Source organism: Physeter macrocephalus, chromosome 8 (assembly GCF_002837175.3).
Source record: "Physeter macrocephalus isolate SW-GA chromosome 8, ASM283717v5, whole genome shotgun sequence".
Classification (NCBI taxonomy): domain Eukaryota; kingdom Metazoa; phylum Chordata; class Mammalia; order Artiodactyla; family Physeteridae; genus Physeter; species Physeter macrocephalus.
Genome location: NC_041221.1, coordinates 53,178,329 through 53,198,772, shown reverse-complemented (window position 1 = coordinate 53,198,772; position 20,444 = coordinate 53,178,329). Strand labels below are relative to the sequence as shown.

Here is a 20,444-nt window from a genome sequence, read left to right as displayed (position 1 = left end):
AGAGGCCACAGCAGTGAGAGGCCCGCGTACCGCAAAAAAAAAAAATTGGCTTTTTCTAATATGTTCTTTTAAAAGTTATATATTTTTAGATAAAATATTTCATATTTGCCAAAATCCTTAGAGTCTGTGGAAGATGGTTGATAACTTGAGACTGACAACTCCCCAACCTTACTTCTGACAACTTCCTGCCTTGTTCCTCACTTTCCCCTGGCAGGCTTTCCTTCAGCTGGCATTCAATTTTGCATCAAATTATACACCCATAGAACTATAAGTTATTAATCCAACATTGGTCAAACATACTTTCCAAAAATACTTTTATAGGCAAACTTGATCATCCTCACCAAAGAACAGAGAATATGGGAGAGATTCTTCATGAAAAAATAGGCAAGTCCTTTAGACTTGAGTTCCTTAGAAAGTCACACATTCACAGATATTTACAATAAAGACATGTCATTGTCCATTACCCACGGGATTATCAAATTATGACTTACTAACACATGGTGTATCCAAAAGTTCATCTTCAGGACTCAAAAGGACTTAAATCATCCAGGTCTTCCTCTTTCCATTTTGAAGCATACTGAACCTTTTCAAGCTAGCTTTAACTGATTGCAGAGTAAGAAAAATGGTTAATTGATTGATGAATTCTTTGAATATTGTGTTCCTATTTTGTGCAAAGCAGAAATAAACCCAAAGGTTTCCGAGCATAAATATGATCTACTATGTGCCGCGCACTCTCAGAAATAATCAAAGATTCAGTAATATTTATTACACCAGAACATTTTTGCTTCTGCCAACTCAGTCTGTTACTATAGCTTAATCCCACTACTTCTTGTTCACATTCAAAAATCTTTAATTCTTTGCTGAAATCAACCTTTTTCATTCTAACAATTTCCAGTTACAAAAGCATACATAGGGAACACCTTATAATTTACTGATAGTACTTACTTGCCTTTTTGGCAGGCAAAGCAAATAGCAGCCTAAATATTTTGCCCCAGATTCTTATCACTACCTTGTTCTATATCCTCTGCTTGTGACATAAATAAAGTATATTAGATTTCCTTCTCTGAGACTCAGGCATCATCCTCTGTGGCCTGCCAGATCCTTGGGAGGAAAAGCATATTAGTTTGTTAAAGACCATTATCTCCATGAGTCATTACGTCAGTTGGTTTTCTAGCAGAATTCCCTTGTGTAAATGGGAAAGAAGCGGGAGATATGATGGAGAGGCAAAATAGTCAGAGATGGAGAGCAAAATAGTCTGAAAGTGAGAGGCTTAGGTGTTGGGTCCCTCATTACAGACCTATGTCACTTTATCACCTTGTGAGTTACAAAACCTCAGTATCATCCATTTTTTCATCTGTAATTGAGAACAATCATACCTCCTTAGATGACTGTTAGGAGAATTAAAGAAATAAAGCACAAGAAAGTACTTTTTAAAATGTGCTAATAAATGTGTGTATGTGTTTGTACCTTGAGGGCAACTACAAGTATAAGGAAAAGGGATGTTTAAAATACAGATACCGGGGCTTCCCTGGTGGCGTAGTGGTTGAGAGTCCGCCTGCCGAGGCAGAGGACGCGGGTTCGTGCCCCGGTCCGGGAAGATCCCACTTGCCGCGGAGCGGCTGGGCCCGTGAGCCATGGCACACACACACACACACACACACAAATACAGATACTGATTCAATATCTTGTAATAACCTATAACTTAAAAGAATCTGAAAAAGAACATTTACACAGAACACAGACATACATATAATTGAATCGCTTTGCTGTATACCTGAAACTAACACAACGTTGTAAATCAACTATACTCCAATAAAACAAAACAAAAAAATACAGATACTGTCTCCCTCACTCTTCACAATCTTTCCTTGTTTAAGCTTGCCAAATGAGATCTGTCTCAATGTATTAATGAGGAGGTATGCTGTGTTAGGTCACAGGCTTCCTGTAGAATATAAGAACAGAATGTTCTATAGCATGTAGTTCTGGCACAAGTCTCTCTAGTGATGTCAGCTTTGCTTTGGGGGCATGAAAGCATTTCTATTGACCATGACATGGCTGGTTAACCTGTGAAGAAAGGAAAGAAGGTGTCCATGTCTTAAGAACAAGACACTCTTTCCCTCTAGGAAGAGTATAAACATACTCTTGTGGACCACATTTAGGATGGTGTTTTTTATGATAGTAAGTACAGGATAAATGATAACATATATTGGCTTTCAGATTTTATGGGCTAAGCCAGTGGGAATTTGTATGTTCTGTTCAGGATTTACACAGCTTGTTGAAGAAGAAGCTTCAAACTCTATAACTGTTGGAGGAAAACTTTCCTCTCATAATAATTAAGGAGTCAGTAAGCTCTAGGCAATTTCTAATTATTTTATATGTACTATCTCATTTAATCATCACAAAACTATAAGGGAGATACTAATATGCTGCTCATTTTGCAAATGAAATTGAGACATAAGCAGTTCAGTGACTTCTCCTGTGGTCATTCACTACAAAATGCAAAGCCAGGATTCAAATTCAGCCTGGATTCAGAGACCTTTGCTAATCACAGAGCTGCTTCTCTGCCCTGAGAAAGCTTTCCCAAGGGTTTAAAACTAAGAAGTAGGTTTAGGACCTGAGGTCTCCTTAACCTAAACTAGGTGGGCATTTTAAGTAGATAATTTACCTACCAACTTTTCAGAGGAAATTATCTTTAGATGCACCAACCAAAACTTGTCTATTAGGGGAAAAGATCTCTTTTCTATCAGTTCCTAATTCCCTTAGTTTTTCATTCTTTCTAGGAAACAAGAAACTAAAACTTTAAAAAATACTAAGGGATTTTCTCCCAACCCAGAGTAGTGATTCTGCTATTTTAAAGACAATGTGTATATTGGGATTAGTCTCTCAGTATTTCAGAATGTCAACACATTTGCCAAAAATAAATTTATCAGTTAAATGTAGCCAAGAGATTTAGTTTATCTAAGAGTCCTACAAAGAAGAAATAGTTTACCACTGTTTTTACAGGTTGAAGTAAATCTGACATATTATTGACATATGCTATAGGTTTAATTTAATACCATAGTACAGATGTGTGCTCTGATAAGTTTTTGTGAAACCTAGGCTAAGATGAGCAGAGCTGTTTCAATATTTATGGGGTTGAAAATGCAGAGTTAGCAAAGGAAGCATTTTAATTAAAACAATATTTTCTCCTATATGCGCAGAGTAAAATGCAAGGGAATTCATTTAAAGACTTACTATTTTTTTCCATATTGTTGCTGTGCTTTTAGGCACAGTGGAAAAGGTTGGGTTTTTTTTCCCCCCAATTGTTTAAATTTTTGATTTTGGAGGCATCAAAAAATAAACAATAATTTCTTCTGATTTTTCTTTCTTTCAACTAAATTTATGTGACTCTTTAAGTTTAGCCTTTTTGAATTGTATGTTTTAGGTATCTTGGAGATAACTTCAGTGGAAATTGGAGTTGTTGCCGTCAAAGCCATTAACAGCAACTATTATTTAGCCATGAACAAGAAGGGGAAACTCTATGGCTCAGTAAGTATTCTGCTTTTATTTGAAAAATCCACTTCAGTAAATTATTACCACAGTTTTGCAATGTTTCCCCCAGACATTAAATAGTTTTGTTATCATTCTATTGCTAGTAAATAGAACCACAGAGGGCTGGTCACCAGCGTTCCAAGGGCTGGCAAGGCAGCTCTTCCAACTCTGTAATCTCCTCTGTTGTTCACCCATTAGTCTACCACGCAGACTGTTGCTGGCATTCATCAGTCAGTGCTCTGAATGCTAATATTCTGAATGCGCTGAGCTAACCAGTCAGACTCTCACGGAAGCATCTGGTCAGATTGTCATGGTTGCTGCAGACAACTTGGGGAAGAATCATTGAAAACAAAGATCTTGGATTGAGTAGAAAACCACATACTCTGTGTGTATGTGTTATAGCTGAAGATAAAACGAGGGCATGGGTGTTTTGTATTCCATTAAAATCTGAAATGGTGAGACACATCAGGAAATTCAACATTTTCTATGCTGTTCAATCAACTCCAGAATTTTATTTACCTAAACAATAACGATTAATTCAGTTACGGAGCTGGTACACAGCCAGCGCTTTGAGTACATACATCCCTGTGTTCCATAGCAAGTATCAGGGAATGTCACTTGAAAATGTGTAAATAAACTTATTGTGTTGATTAGTATAAGGATGATTGCAGTGCCTGCCTCGGGCCAGCACCTTTCAAACTTAAGTAAGTGTCAGAATCACTCAGTGGATTTGTTAAAACACACTCCCAGATTTTCTGATTCAGTTAAATCTGTAAGACTTTGCATTTCTAACAAGGTCCCAGGTTTCCCTAATGCTCCTGGTATGGTACCCACAATTTGAGAGTCATTGGAAATTGATTCCATCATTGGTCTGGACATACAATAGCCTTGTGTTTCATTCATATCAGATCCACTTATACTTGGGGAGTCAGGCATACCTTGGGTGAGCCTCTTTGACTAGGATAAATGCTTTTTGGGTGAAGGGGTCAGAAAATTTTTAGTTAAATTTTTCCATCATAGGTAGCTCTACTAATGAGCCTAGAAGAGTAATGGACCATTTTAAAAAGTGGTTCCGTTTGGGAGCTCACAGCATAACCACTTTGGAGACATTTTTTGTTTTTCTTTTCAATAAACATGCCGAGGTCCCTTCCCTCCCTAATTCTTATATAAGAATTACTGAGTAAGAGGTCCAGGCATATATTCTTCGAAGAGATACTGATGCATAGTCAAAACCAATGCTTTAAAGTAAAACCTAATAAAAATTTAGATTGAGAGAGAAAATATAGAAGTTTTAATTGCAGTAAAAGATTGAAATAATTTTTAATTGATAAAGTATATTTCTTTAAAAAGGTGACAACAAGGAAAAATGGATAGCTCTCAAATGAACTGTCATAAAAATATTTAATACTTTTCCTTCTATTCCCCCACTTTTTTCTTCTATCCCAACACAGCTCACACACTGTGCCTATGCTTCTTCTTGAGCTCTAAGGCCTATGGATTATTTCATTCTCTCTCTATTTCTTATGTAGATGCTCATTTGCTTTCTATCACATCATACCATTTTAATGATCTACAATGGCATTTATCAGATATTTCTCTCAATAATGTGTTTGTTGTTGACTGTCTTCTCCCACTAGATTGTGGACTTCAAGAGGGCAGGGTTTGCCTTGTCCCACATGATTTCTTCAGCATGGAATAGCGCAATGCATTAACCTAACTACCTTTCCAAGTAGCTCAGCCCATCATAGCCGATGCACTCCACTTTCAGCCTGTCTCAGAAAGAAGCTCATTCTCTAACCACAGTGTACTGTTATTGTAATTTTGCATTACCACCAGGAAGAGTAAAAAAGTATGGCTTGTTCAAAATTAAATTAAAAATCTACTCAAATTCAGTGTCCTATTCAGGGCAGAATAGGACTAGGAACTTTGCATTTAAAGGGTATAACAAAAAAAAAATTCATGAGCACACATCCTATATATTCTGTATATCAGGTGACAAACTCTTGTAATTCCTATCTTTTTCTTTTTCAGATAATTTCCATTGATTCCATAGCCTTCTTGAAAATAGAAATTAGGCCAAAACCCAGAGGAATTGATTAAACCACACTATATATTCTATTCTCTTGAATATTTTCCTCGATTCCCCTTTGGAAAACTTCTCTCTCTTATATTTTTATTATTCACCCTCTGAGCAATGTGTCTATTGTATACTATTGTATACTGAGTTTTCTCCTAACAGATGGAATTAAGTAAATAGATTATAAAACTGAAGTATAGAGGACAAGCCCTTGTAGGACATGGTTTAAAAACCGAAGAAATTTCCCTGGTATCCTGAGGAAATCCAAAACCTTTTTCTTAACTACCAAAACCCTACTTTTGAGATCTTGCTCTAGCCTAGATTTTTTTTAAACTTTAATATTTATGATTCACCTAAATGCTGTAAACAATAGATTCCTAGGTCTCCTCCAGAGATTCTGATACAAAAATTTGACCAATGGTCTAAATATTCAAAACACCTGAGATGAGGAGTCTGATACAGGTGTAATTCACTTTCAGAACATTGTTCTATAAATTAATTTTCGGGAGGAAAAATAATTTAGCATCCATTCCTACTTTTTTATACATAGCTCCATTTCAAATATAAAATCAGCTAAAATAACCTCAGTCCTTCTGTAGTCTCTAAAATACGCCTTCTTTATTGAAAAAATACAATTATTCATGTAAAAAAAACCCTCTCTGCTTTGAAAACCATACAGTTTGAGACAGACTAGGATGAGTAAATAGAAAAAAAAAAAACTCAAATTAAGGATTCAAATCTTCTCTAATGCGTAATTTTTATTTTAAAATCATTACCTTAAATAATTTACCTTTTCTTCTTACTTTCAACCAAGTAAGTCGTTACTTGAACATTACATTTAAATATTCTTTATAGAAGAGAAGCACAGAGGATAAATAAATTCCAGAAAACAAAGCTTAAACTGGTAACATTAACATAAAATATACCTGCTCATTACAGTTGTGATAATGTTCAAAATTAGGATCTAGCCTGCAGAAACCTGGATATTTAAATATACACACATTCAGGAATTGGGAATTTAGTCAAAATTTCCAAAAGTGCTCAGGTGAGAGAAACTGAACTGCCTAGTAGAAGTTTCAGCTGAAAGATGCCTACAATGCCCTTGGTTTGCATAGAGAAGATAGACCCAGAAGAGCAAAAGCCCCAATTCCTTAGCTTTTTAACTGCTTTAGTTTGTGTATAAGGGGAAAGGGATATTTCTGAAGTCAGAGTTTTGAGAGTAGTGAGGTATCTCCTCTTTGTTATTAAGTCCAGAGTGAGAATCTGGATTTCTAAAATGAATGAGTTATCAATCTTTGTCACAAAAGATCCCCTTAAAAAACTTGGCCACTTGAAACAAAGCCAAAGGACTATGTCTGTAAAGTGGAATTTCCCAGGATCCAAGTCTCCAGGCTTATACAATATAAGCAGTGCTAGTCACCAGATTTATAGTTTCTTTGACATGGAAATTCACAAAGCAAGGTTGTCTCATGTCCTACACTTCAACTCTTCCTAAACCTCAGAGTAAAATTGGGCAAAATTCCAAGTTACAGAAAATTGTAAATAATTTACAAAATTGAGAAATCTGGTATTTGGAAGAGAGGGACATCCCTCACTCCCAGGGCCTCTTGGTTATCTAGAACTATTATGGTTTGCTTTAAGATCTGCTTTCTTATCAATGTGTGTGTATTTATTGTGGATTTATAGGTAGAAAACATTTGCAAACTTGATAAGTCCACTTTTTTCCTGTAATTCTGTTTTTCCCATGGAACCCCAGTTATTACTCTGAAAAAAAGGATTATAACAACAGTCTTTTTTTTTTTTTTTTTTTTTTTTTTGTGGTATGCGGGCCTCCCTCTGCCGCGGCCTCGCCCGTTGCGGAGCACAGGCTCCGGACGCGCAGGCCCAGCGGCCATGGCTCACGGGCCCAGCCGCTCCGCGGCACGCGGGATCCTCCCAGACCGGGGCGCGAACCCAGTTCCCCTGCATCGGCAGGCGGACGCGCAACCGCCGCGCCACCAGGGAAGCCCCTATAACAACATTCTTTATCATTGGCTCATCACAAATATTGTTACTGGAATGCTTGCTTCTTAACAATCATTCTAGGCACTTAAACATGTCATGTTCAAAGCACATCAGCTTTTTAAAAGGGCCCCAATATGTGGTTATGATGATAGATTAAAATAAATCACATGCCTTCTAATGTAGAATCTGTTTTGTCTTTATGAGTTTTACTGTTCTGTGTTGATGTTTTGTATTAAGTGCACAACTTATGTACAAACGGCAACAGCAAAAAAAAACCCAGGAACTGGAGTTCTCTGGATGTTTTGTGTGAAATAGAATCAAGTATCATCACCATAGGAAAAAAAGATTTTATTTTTCCCTTGCAGAAAGAATTTAACAATGACTGTAAGCTGAAGGAGAGGATTGAGGAAAACGGATACAATACCTATGCATCCTTTAACTGGCAGCACAATGGGAGGCAAATGTATGTGGCATTGAATGGAAAAGGAGCTCCCAGGAGAGGACAGAAAACACGAAGGAAAAACACCTCAGCTCATTTTCTTCCAATGGTGGTACACTCATAGAGAAAGGCAATGTTTGTGGATGCAGTATAACCAAAGGCTCTTTTACCAGGCATAGTTGGTATTCTTCATGAAGATAGTAGCTCAAAAGGAAAAGACACATTGCAAGTATCTGCTTGGTTGAAAGGAAGCCTTTGAAGGTTTTTGTACTCTCTGCTGACATATGATGTTCTCTTAATTAGTTCTGTGTCCTGCTTTGTAATTGAGATATAAGCAGATCAGATGGGATGGAAGTTATTCCTAAGTGAACAATATTGTGGCTGAGTTTTTGGGTTAAGTTTTTGTTTATGTTTTCATTTTTAACCTCTGAGATAGAACTTAAAGGACAAGGAACAGTCTGTTGAATGATCTTCGGGAAAGTTATTTATGGAATACGAACTCATATCAAAGACTTTCATTGCTCATTCAAGCCTAATGATTCAATGAGCAGTAAGACACGCAAGCATTTACTGGAAAGCACTTGGGTCATATCATATGCACAACCAAAGGAGCTTTGGGCGTGGCATCATGGAAGAATTGGATAGGATTAAAAAATATAAACATGGTAGTGTAAAACTGTTCTAACAAAACAAATAGTATGGTATGCTCGTGCATTCTGCCTTCATCCCTTTCTATTTCTTTCTAAGTTATTTATTTAATAGGATGTTAAATATCTTTTGGGGTTTTAAAGAGTATCCTCATCAGCTGCCCTCTGATTGACCTTTTCTTTTTCTTTAGCACACCACATGCATGTTCATGACAAAGTGTTTTTAAAACTTGGCAAACACTTCAAGAGTAGGAGATAAAATCGGGGAAAGAGTGTGAGTGCCCCATGTGCTATCAGTTGACTTAATCTGCACTTCTGCCATAAGAACCATCAACAATAAATATGACAGTGCTATGGCATGGCTTGAGCGAGAGATGTTTGCCATCATTTAAAACCATACATCACTCCTAAGGCTTCCTTTCCTAAGAAATAGACCAAAAGGCCAAATTCTTCTCTTTCAATACATCAGTGGGTCTCCAAGATATTAAAAGAAGGAAAATTAATTGTTACATACATTTTAGTAGCCTAGCCTCATTATTTACTAATGATTTTTTGGCCACATGTCACAGTGGTAAGTGATGAAGAGGCTGTCTGCATATATAAGAACACTTTATAAGTCTCACATAGTGAATGTCCCCCGAAGGAACTATCAAAGAATTTGGTATGAAGTGCAACCCTCCAAGGGGCTTAAACTGAGCAAATATATTCTGGGATATGTGTAACCATATACTGAAATCTGTTCAAGCTGTATGATCTAGTCTTTACAAAACCCAATAAAACTTATTTTCTGTAAATTTAAAGAGCTTTGGAAGGTTCCATAATGTAACCTTATTGAAATTCATTTTGTTAGAGCAGGTATAGAAAACAGTGCATAAGAGTGTACCAGTCATCATCACATAGTATTCCACTAAATAAATGCATAAGCCTTATTTGCAGTGTCTGTAGTGATTTTTAAAAGTGTAGAAAAATAATATTTGCTCTGAATACTTTAAGTGATAACTATAAGATTATATTGATGCTGCAGTTTTACCTTCATATTTCTTGTTTTGAAAAGGTCTGTTTATTTTTATTGTTTGGACACAGTATTTTGGTACAAAGGAAAAACTCACTAAATGTGTCTTTTTACTAAAGTTTAACCTCTAGAAAGGCTGGTGTTTTGTGATCCTCTCTAATAACTTAATTGTGTCAATGCTTAACCAGCACTTCCAGTTAATCTGTTATTTAAGAATTAGCTTTATTAAGAAACTTTCCCATAAAAGGTCATATTTTTCTCATTCCTTAAAAAGTTGGGATTTCAAAGGAAATGCATTTGAGGCAGAGTGTTTTGCCTTATGGCTAAAGTTGCATTTTATGGTACTTGGCTTCCAACTTGCTTTTTGACAAATGGGATTCTAAAAATGTTCAATTTTGTGGCTGTAATCTGTTAAAATTTAATTGGTAACTGAGTCTGAGAGCTATAATGTAATGCGTTCCTATGAGAACTAGATTACCTTTAATGTTTTATTTTAAAATAATAATTGCACCTGACACATGAACATGGACCACCCACAACCAAAATTAAATGTTTGGTGAGACAAATACAGTATTAGATGACCATGGTAACAGCAAATAGGGCACAAACTGGATTCGTATTTCACATAGCCATTTAGATTACCAAGAGACTATGTGTAAACAGTCATCATTATAGTACTCACAACAGTAAAACAGCTTCTAGCAAAATGTATCAAAGCTTGCAGAAGCCAAAAATAGAAAACATTTCCTTCACCTCTCCCCTGACTCACCCCCAAAACACACACATTGACAGAGAGAAAGACAGAAACCGTTTGGTAAGGAGTAATGAGATTCTCCACATTTAAAAATGGCATCTTTGCTTCGTATTGGGATAGAATTCTGGTCCTCTTTGCAGCTGGATTGTGCTACTGAAGGAAAAGCAGCTCCAGTCCTAAATGTCATATGTTTAAAAAGAAAATCATGATTTGGGGAGTTCTGTCTCTGTAGGAAGTGTGACCCCTGGCTACAATATCAAGGTGCGTCAGCCACAAATGTTTGTCCATCTGAGTGCTGATTTCGAGGAGACTCCTCATAAAGATATAGATTCCCTCCCTCCTCCTACCTCCCAAAAGGCTGAACAGTGTATAGTATGTTACATTTAAATGAATCAATAAAAATGCTGGGAAAAGAAAATGAAAATATTGGCCTTGTTTGTTTTATTAGCCTAAAACTATACCTGGTAATAAAGAGAGAAGCTCATGTGTTGTGTGCTTGGCAGGATGTGGTTAAATGCCCCACAGGCCCAAACAACAACAACAGAAAAAAATCACTCAAACATTTGTAAGGTTTCTTTAATGTTTTACATGTGTGGGTCAGCTATCCCTACTCTAATAACAACCAAATGCTTTCAATTTTTCCGAAGTATTCAGGTCCACCTAGTTTGCACAGTGGATAAAGAAGGATGAATTAAAAACAAGGATGGCTTGTGAAACAATGAAAGACTTTTGGAGGAAAGCCAGGAGGCTGCAAAATCTGATTTCAAGGGGATAGAGTAAGCCAATGAGTTTGACTTGAAAAGTAGAGAGAAAAAAATACATAATAATGCAGGTTGGGTCCAGGGTCCAAGCAAGGTTGTGGACACTATTTAAATAGATCATCATTAATATGCACAGTTCTAATAATTTAGATGTTTCTTAATTCAGGTTTTATGATTATTCAGCAAAAATAAAAATTACCTTTGCCTTATCAGGAAATGTTTTAACTGTTCCAAAGTTTGTTTAAATAAAGATATTTGTAGGAAGCCATGAAATATTTAAGAGAAGATATCTAGAGCATTAGAAGTAACACATTCACATGCGAACAAGTATCCTATTGATTAAGGATTCTTGTCTATTTCACTAGACAGGACTTTTTTAACTTAAATTAAGCTGTAAGAAAAAAAGAGGGGTATTTTGGAAAGATACTGGAAGGAAAAGGGCAATTCTGAGTTCCACCAGAACTGAGACATGAAGCAACTAAAATCCTCTTCCTCTCTGGCACTCTTACCTCTGATTGGCTTTATTTGCTTGGCTACCGCTTGCCTCCAATTCATTTCTTCCAACTCCGAAGCCCAAAACCCCATACCTCCTTTTCTCAAGATTCCAAAATGGAAACATCCAAGGTATGCCTCTTATTGGCCAAGTTTGGATAAGATACCAACTTTCAGAGGAAACAGCAGGACAAGGCATATGGGCAGTATGGTCGGCCAAGCTTCAGTTACATGATCCAGAGCTACACCGTGGGGATTTTGGCAGCCCACACCACTGGAACCGGTGAATAACTGTGTACCAAGGAAAGGGTGGTGCGGGGCAGGTGTAAAAACAAAAACAGTTCTTAGCTACATCTATATAAATGAGACTACTGACAATCCTGCATTTTTTGCTAATTCTAATTAGGCGTCATCTTTTTCTTCAAATCAGAGAGATCAAGATTTTTAAAGGCATTTTTTAAAAGGGAGAGATTGTATTCATTTTTTTTTTGTATTAAAGCCAAGAATAGGGCCCTGAATATAGGCACGCTCACTATAATTCTGCAAACTGGTCATTGAGATGAATGCAAGTTTGCACTGAATCAAAAGGTGGTTCTCATACTAAATATCAGTCTATATCACAACGTGACATTATAAGTATTTCTTTATATTTATCCCAAGAGTATGTACTAGTATTTTCAAATATATCAACGTGAAGAGAAAAATCTGAAACTCAAATGCCATTTGTTTTTTTTTAAATTGTAAAATAAAAAAGAAAAAGTGACAATGTGCTCTATATCTCTCACTATGTCTTGTATATATTCAATATGAGAGAAAAAAAGCTTTATAACATCAATATCTCTTTTCTTCGGATGATTAGAAAATAATAAAACACAAAATGCCCCTGCAAGTGGATAATCTACTGAAAACACCTTTACAAAACACCATGTTAAAATGGAATAATCATGATCAAACTAATGAGATCAAAGGAACTGGTCTCATTCCTAAGTGACTAATAATGAACATTTCCATGTGGCTGTTCCATGATAGCAGCTAAGGGCAACAATTCCATACTCAAAGAGACAAGCCATATGCCAACCATCTATGCATGTGGCATGTATTACCTAACATGTTTTTATTATCCTCCACAAAAGAGCCTATGTTCATGTTTTAATATAGGCAGTTGCATCCTCTAAAGATGAGAACAGCAAACGAAGAATCAAGACATCCCATGTTCCTCATTACAACTGTAAATTGAGCATAGGCCTTCGTACAACTTAGGCAGTGACCCCAGTTGTAGAATAACCAACTATGGTAAGGCCTTAACCCTCCTAAAGTTTGGTTTTAATTATACACATCTTAAATGCCTAAATAATCTCACAATTTTTGAAATTATTTAGTGATCATTTCTGTGGTCAATTTAAGCTGCTGACAATACAAATATTCTCAGAGAGGTCTTTCAAGGAGCAGTAAATTAAAATCAGTGTTTCGTGAGGTATTATAAATCAAAAAAAGACTACTCCTTATGGTTACAGGAGGCATTTGGGTTAAGGGTTATCAATTCAACATTAAAATATTTTAACATCTGGTATTTAAACACCAGACTTTTCAAATGCCATTTTTCCCATGACACTATCAATATGTTAAACAATAATATTTGAGCCAATATCTATAAAAATGATATTAAAAATATCTGTTTATTAGGGAGCTTTCCAACTGAGAAAAATGAAAAAGAAACACTGACAAATGGTATTGCAAATAAGTAAAGATACAAACAACATCTTACTTCTTTTCCTGATAAATTGAAAATTGGATGTAAAATGCATTTTACAATGCAAGCTTACCCTCATGTAGGAAACAAATGAAACTAAGTAGTATTTTTTTTAAATACTAGTATTTTGGGGACTTCCCTGGTGGCGCAGTGGTTAGGAATCCGCCTGCCAGTGCAGGGGACACAGGTTCGAGCCCTGGTCTGAGAAGATGCCACGTGCCGCGGAGCAACCAGGCCCGTGTACCACAGCTACTGAGCCTACGATCTAGAGCCCGCGAGGCACAACTACTGAAGCCCGCGCGCCTGGAGCCCGTGCTCCGCAGCAAGAGAGGCCCCCGCAATGAGAGGCCCGCACACTGCGGCGAGGAGTAGCCCTCGCTCGCCGCAACCATAGAAAGCAACGAAGACCCAACGCAGCCAAAAATAATAAATAAACTAAATAAATTTTTAAAAAAATACTAGTATTTTAAAGTCAGTATCCGCGATCCTTCCTCCTCATCTTACCCTAGGAAAGTTCTGCATTCCATCCTCCAAGATCTCCTAAGAAATAGTCAAATCACCATATTTCAACTCAAGTATTTATCTTTCTTTCTAATTTTTGACTCCAAGTGACATTAAATAGCTATGTCAAATCTATTTCCTTATTAGACTCACAAGAAAAATATAGGCTTTATTTAAACTAATACCTACTTCAGCTGTATCAAATGAGTATAGACTCCACAGTAATATTAGTAGAGATTGTTGGAGACAATATTGAGTACCTGAAATTATTGTTGCACACTCCTATGGGTTTTTTAAAGTTATATTTTCTCCATGCTTATGAATATTCCCTAGTGATAAAATTAATGGCTCCGAATCACTTAAGTTATTCATTCCTACTACTGGGAAAAAAATTAAAACAAAATTTAAACATAGGCCCTAGTAAGGTTTGACATCCCAGTATCTTAGAATGTGGTCTTATTAGGAAATAGGGTCCTTGCAGATGTGATTAGTTGAGATGAGGTCAAACTAGACTGGGGTGAACATCTAACCCAATATGACCGAAGTCCTAATAAAAACAGGAAACTTGAACATAGACATGCACACAGGGAGAATACCATATGAACATGAAAGCAGAGATTGGGGTGATGAGTCCACAAGCCAAGAAACATCAATGATTGCCAGCAAGTCACTAGAAGCTATTCTCCCTCATAGTGCTCAGAAGGAATCAACTCTGCCAATACCTTGATTTCAGACTTCTAGCCTTCAGCACAGTGAGACAATGAAATTCTGTTGCTTAATACAACCAGATGGTGGTACTTTGTTACGGTAGCCTGAGAAAACTAATACAGAGTCTGTAACTTAAGACCCTTAGAACTCAAGTTTAGGAGGTGCTCTGGCACATCTGGAACCATAAGGCTTTCTTGTCAATACAACAGAATTGTTTGACACTAACCTTCATATCAAGCAATCTCAACAAACTCCTAAGCCATGTCACCACAAAATCCAATATACAGTTTTGCTTAATAAATCTTTACTTAATCAACCCATAGATTTTTGTAATATACCCAGAATCATGTCACACTTTTCTACAAAAATTTATTTTATAGTTTTCTCAATGACCCCAAATACGATGGAAATCAAATAACTACATCTGACTTAAGTCTCAATATGCAATTTAGATGAGTTCTATGTAGGCCAGAAAATTTAGTGATGAATAGATATTCTCTTGGGAGTTCTTATAATTTTAAATGTTGACCTTCTCTGTTAACTAGAGAAAAAACAAAATCAAACTAGTACATACAAATATAAACCTATTTATGGTAGCCTCCATTAATTCCTGGTAATTTATAACAATTTTTATGCGTTAACATCTAAATAATTTTATTTATTTCAAAAATATTTGGAATTAGACTATAAAGGAGACATGACTATTAAATGGAATTGGCTAATATATCAAAATTTATATATATAAATAAATATTGCTCACTTCAGAGTAGAACATTAGGAGACTATATTTTTATTAATAATATTCTTCACCTTAGAAATCAGCTGTTCTCTTACCCAGATCCTACCTCCTTCCAAGCATGTTTTGATCCAAGTGACTCTCCGTTTCATCCCATATATAGCAGTTTACACCAGAGGTAGTTACGTGGACACACACTAATTTATAACCCTAGCTACGATTTTTTAAATCTTAATCTTCCCAGTAGAACTGCAGAGTCAACTTTTGAATCCAAATACATGACTGAATAGGTTCCTGTCATCCTACTGTGTGCAACTACAAGATGGGTGGGTAAAACGGGTACCCTCTCCAAAAATTTTAGTAAATCCATCCAGAACCAATGATGTATAAAACAATGGAATGCCTGTGTTATGTACCAAAAAACCACAAGGACATTTTGTAACTGTAGTCACATTTGCCAACCCTTCTTTCCTCATTTATTTCTCCTTCTCTGATCATTTACTGGTGAAGCCAATAATATGCAGGATTTCTACAGTGTTCAGTTTTATCCTCCTTTCTTTACCATCTGAACTTCTATCTCCTTTTGTACAATAAACAAGCAAAAAGCTAACAGGCCTTCAACAACATAGAGATAAAATCACTCTGGGATAACCCAATGCTAAACCAATGTTTCATGTAACCACAGGAGTACCTAACATTCAAAATATCACAGATTGGTTCTGGGACACAACATAGTTCTGATTTGTTCAGATTTGTCTCCAGTATGAAATGCAGTAAATTAGCTGAAATTCTACTTTTACATCCTACTTTTACACCCTAATTTTGTAAGTGATAAAGTTGAAGTTCATTTTCTTTCCCAGAGCTCACTGCCAGGAAATGAATGCAGATCTCCTGATTCCAAAATTACTCTTCTCTCTATATATGGGCGCTCTACCAAAATAAAAATTAATTTTTAAAATCAGATCCACACAATTTACAACCCAATTTTTTTTCAATTCTTTTCAGAAATGTAATTCTAAGGGTAATGAAGGTGTTTTATTTTAAATGACATGTTTCTCTTTATAGATACTCTTTTGGGAGGAATGGCATGTACTTTTCAATCAGAGAGACTATTTTTCAATCCTGGCTCTGCCACTTTCTAGCAGTGTAAACCTAGAAACGTTACCTCTTTTAAGATAAAAATGAATGAACAAAAAGCTTGGATAATAATTCATAACACTTGGCACAGTAGTAAGGATTGAATGTTACTATATTAGTTAACTGTCTTGTATAATGACTGGCAAGCAGTAAGTACTCAGTACATGTTGATGTTCTGCCCTCTTGCTGGTCGATGGTAAATATTTATAAAAAATTTCCTAATGTGTTAAAATAATGTCTGAGTCACCTTCAAAATCTCCACATTCACTCGAGAGATTACTTCATTACACAGATTTCAGGCTCAGTTTGTGTATTATTTCTTTCTTCCCAGGAAACATTTTTCTGACCATTGACTACACCATCAATGTATGTTAAAATCATGCTTCTCTCAGCACTGTGGATTACTGGGTCCTAGGCAAGCTCATGAGGAGGTACTCTGGTTTTGAACCTCAATTTTCTCCCCTGGAAAGATGGGCTTTCTGAGGCATCAGAACGAAGGAGGCCAAGATAACTTACAAATGGACATAGCTTTCTTACTTCAGTTATGGAGATGACACTGTCTGTGGGAAGTTTGGTTTAAGAACCAAGAGGGACTGATGTTTTAAAATATTCACTTGAAACTAAGGGTACACACTATAAGCATGATAGTTTCTAGAAAAGTTATATATGTCTTAATATAGCAATGGTTTAGCAATATTTCAGCTTTTTTCCCCCCAACAAAGCCTCATTTTCATAGAAAGTGAAAGTGATAGCTGTTAAACACACAGGAAACAGGGAGCTCACACACACCCAAAAAAAAACAGATAAAAATATCTTGCGTATTCTGCGCTGTGCAGCCACCTACCTCCTGCTAAATTCTTAATATGTTTGTAAATAAATCGGGAAATGAGGGGAAATATGCCTATCATCTTTGTTTCCAAGACAACAATTCAGCTTTTAGAATCCTGCCTAGTTATCAGGTGGTGCACTGCCCAGATACCCTTCTCAGGACCTGGGCACTCATTCCCCAGATGCTGAAAGTAAGTTGCATGCCCCTCCTCTATGGCAGCCACATCCAATGACAGCTCACTGTCACATATAAAACCCTTGTCCTCTTGCTCAATTACCAATAATTCAGTGGGGGTCAGCCCTGTGGGACCAGCTGAAACATTTGTTGAGACATCATCTCAGATCAACTTTTTTTCTCTGCCTAACCCTGCTTCCTTCAGCTCTCAAAGATGTCCCAAGAGCACTCTCCAATAAACTTCCTACATGCAAATCTCCATCACACAGTCTGTTTCCTCTGGAACTAGATCTAAAACATCTTATAAGTGCAGTTTGTTTGTTTTTAAGTTGGAGACTATTCAACAAAACTGTAACAAACCAGCTACCCCTTCTTCTGAATGATGGTTGCATCAGTTTTAACTTAAATAACATGTGAGTTTAATAAGTCCAGTGGAGAAACCTAAGGACACACAACATTTCCTAGGAACAAATTGATGAGGGAAGCACCAGTTGTTAGGACTAGCTTGAGCCAACAGCATAGGAAAGTAAGAATGGGTTTTCCATCTAGTCCAGGATATGAACTAGAGGCACATGGGCACTAAGCTGATGGCCAAACTCAAGCAGAAGCAAAATGGAAATTTGTCTAAAATCTTTCCTTTTTATTTTATGAAAGAACCAGCAGAGAGAAGGCATGATAGACACAATTCTGTTGTGGAAAACCTAAGAAAAGTATACTCAAACATTTCAAATTGAATATTCCTAAATGTTTCCTTGCAGGAATAAAAAATGTCCATGTAAAGGGTAAATGAGAGATATGTAGGTATATGAACTTCACCATAAGAGAGTTTGTTTCTATTTATCATGAGTCTAAAAAGCAAAGGATAATATTCTCAAGACTAAGAAAAGTTCCAGAGTAGCCCCTCCAAACAGTTTCTGGGACCTGTCTAAGTATTTGTATTTTTGTAAAGAAAATCACGATAACAATTTAGTATTATTTTTTCCAATGTGCTGTGTTGAAATTCCATTACTGGGAACCTCAAACATCATTAACCAGGACAATTCCCTATTATTATGTTGGAAATGAAACTTAATTTTAGGTTTCCAGTTCCAAGTCCCAAGTGGGAACTAAATGTCACAGAACAAAATGTCATGCAATGAGATTGGATACTAAAATATGTGACAGTAACCAGATGTTTCCCTGACAATTACCACACAGCAAAAGCTAGTCAAAGAAATGAGGTACAGCGCTTCTCACAAGTCAAAGGGCACTCCACACTGTTATTTAGCATGTTGGTATTTGTCAGTTTTTATTCTGATGAGCACACCCTGAATGCCTCTGAAGAAATACAGAATAAAATGCAAAGTATGGTATTTCTATGAAAGACATGTTTAAATAAATTATTCAAATAGGTCTCAAATAGGACAACACATAGTATCAGCAATATAATGCAATTCTCATTGAAATATGAAGTAGAAGGGAATAGGTCCTTAATTATTCTACTAAAAACCTCATTGCCATAATCCCTGCCCCAACGCCCTGCCATTAAGTACTCTATCATCTGTGAGGCATGAAAAGAGGCAAAAGGAGGAATAAGGGGACATATGAGACAGATATTCTGCTCAGAGATGAAGAAGCAAAATTAGAGCTGACAAAGAACAAGACCGCCATTCCCCTTCACCTTAGATACTATTTATGACCCAGACCTTGGAGTTCCTTGGATTGGTTCCTCAACATCAAATTGCCAATTTCAGGAAGCAAATGATTTGCTTCAGGACAGAAATTCCTTTAGCCAGTTTTAACACAGAGGTAAAGTTACAGTGGCCAGTAGTGAAACCAAAGATGAAAAATAGAAGCACTCCTCAAGCCCAGTGGAAATACCCAACCCTCCATGAGACAAGGGTAAATATTATTTTAATGGATTTATTCATTTAATGGATTAGAGGAAATATTTCAATAACCAAAAGTCAGAAATAGATACAGGGATTACAAGACTTTTGATGTAAAAATAAACAGATTAAAACGAGTCTTACACGTAGTCACGGGGTACAACTAACAGTTTGATCCAAGAAAACTTAGTACATATTTAAATCACCTTATATGTGCAATGTTTCTTTTATGGAGGTTCTAAAATATTGTATGAACTACTATATTTTTATATTACTTAATGAGTTTTAACATAGGATAGACTAAAAATTTTGGAGGTGTTTTAAGTTCTAATATGCACCCTTGAATTTTTCTGAAGATCTTGTTCTTTGTTATATCTCAGATATAACTGGGTGGCTAAAATACAACATGCTATACACAGGGTTTTTTTAAAAATTCTGAGTTTGCTAATAAGTCTTAAAATATAAAAGTATACAATGTCCCTCTTTTCTCACTTTCACAAAATAATCTTTAATGAGATGTGCACGTTTGTCTTCCGCAGCCTTGGGATGCAGATGTAGAAAACAAGTGACCGAGTCAATTAGGAGAGGAAAGGAAAAGATACTCCTCCTATACAATTCTGTGCAAATTTTTACTTGGTACATTTGTTTTAATTGCTACATGGCATTCCATTTTATGAAAATACCACAATTTATTTATCCATCCTCAAACTGTTGCACATAAAGGTTGTTTCTAAATTTTTATGACCACTGACGCAGTAAATGTCTCATACACATCCCTTGGTGTACAAGGTCAAAAGGTCTCTTCATTGTGTATCTAGAGATGCGTTTGAGCATCTTTGAATTTCTGCACACATTGTCAAGTTGCTCTCCAAAGTTTCTCCAAAAGATAATTTTTTTTTATTTTAATGTGGTTTGTGATTTCATGTCATTTTTTTCTTCTTTTTTTTTTTTTTTTTTTTCTTCTGTACGCGGGCCTCTCACTGTTGTGGCCCCTCCCGTTGTGGAGCACAGGCTCCAGACGCGC

At 36.3% G+C, this 20,444-nt stretch overlaps 1 protein-coding gene across 1 annotated transcript in view; it reads left to right on the top strand.

The window, feature by feature from the left end:
* FGF10 (fibroblast growth factor 10) overlaps positions 1-8,971 on the top strand; it is an 80,965-nt gene extending 71,994 nt beyond the window's left edge. Inside the window, exons 2-3 of the mRNA XM_007129761.2 lie at positions 3,425-3,528; positions 7,978-8,971. Of these exons, the coding sequence (XP_007129823.1) occupies positions 3,425-3,528; positions 7,978-8,175 (302 nt within the window). The 3' untranslated portion in view covers positions 8,176-8,971. The remainder of the gene's footprint in view (positions 1-3,424; positions 3,529-7,977) is intronic.
* Positions 8,972-20,444: the final 11,473 nt, after the last annotated feature.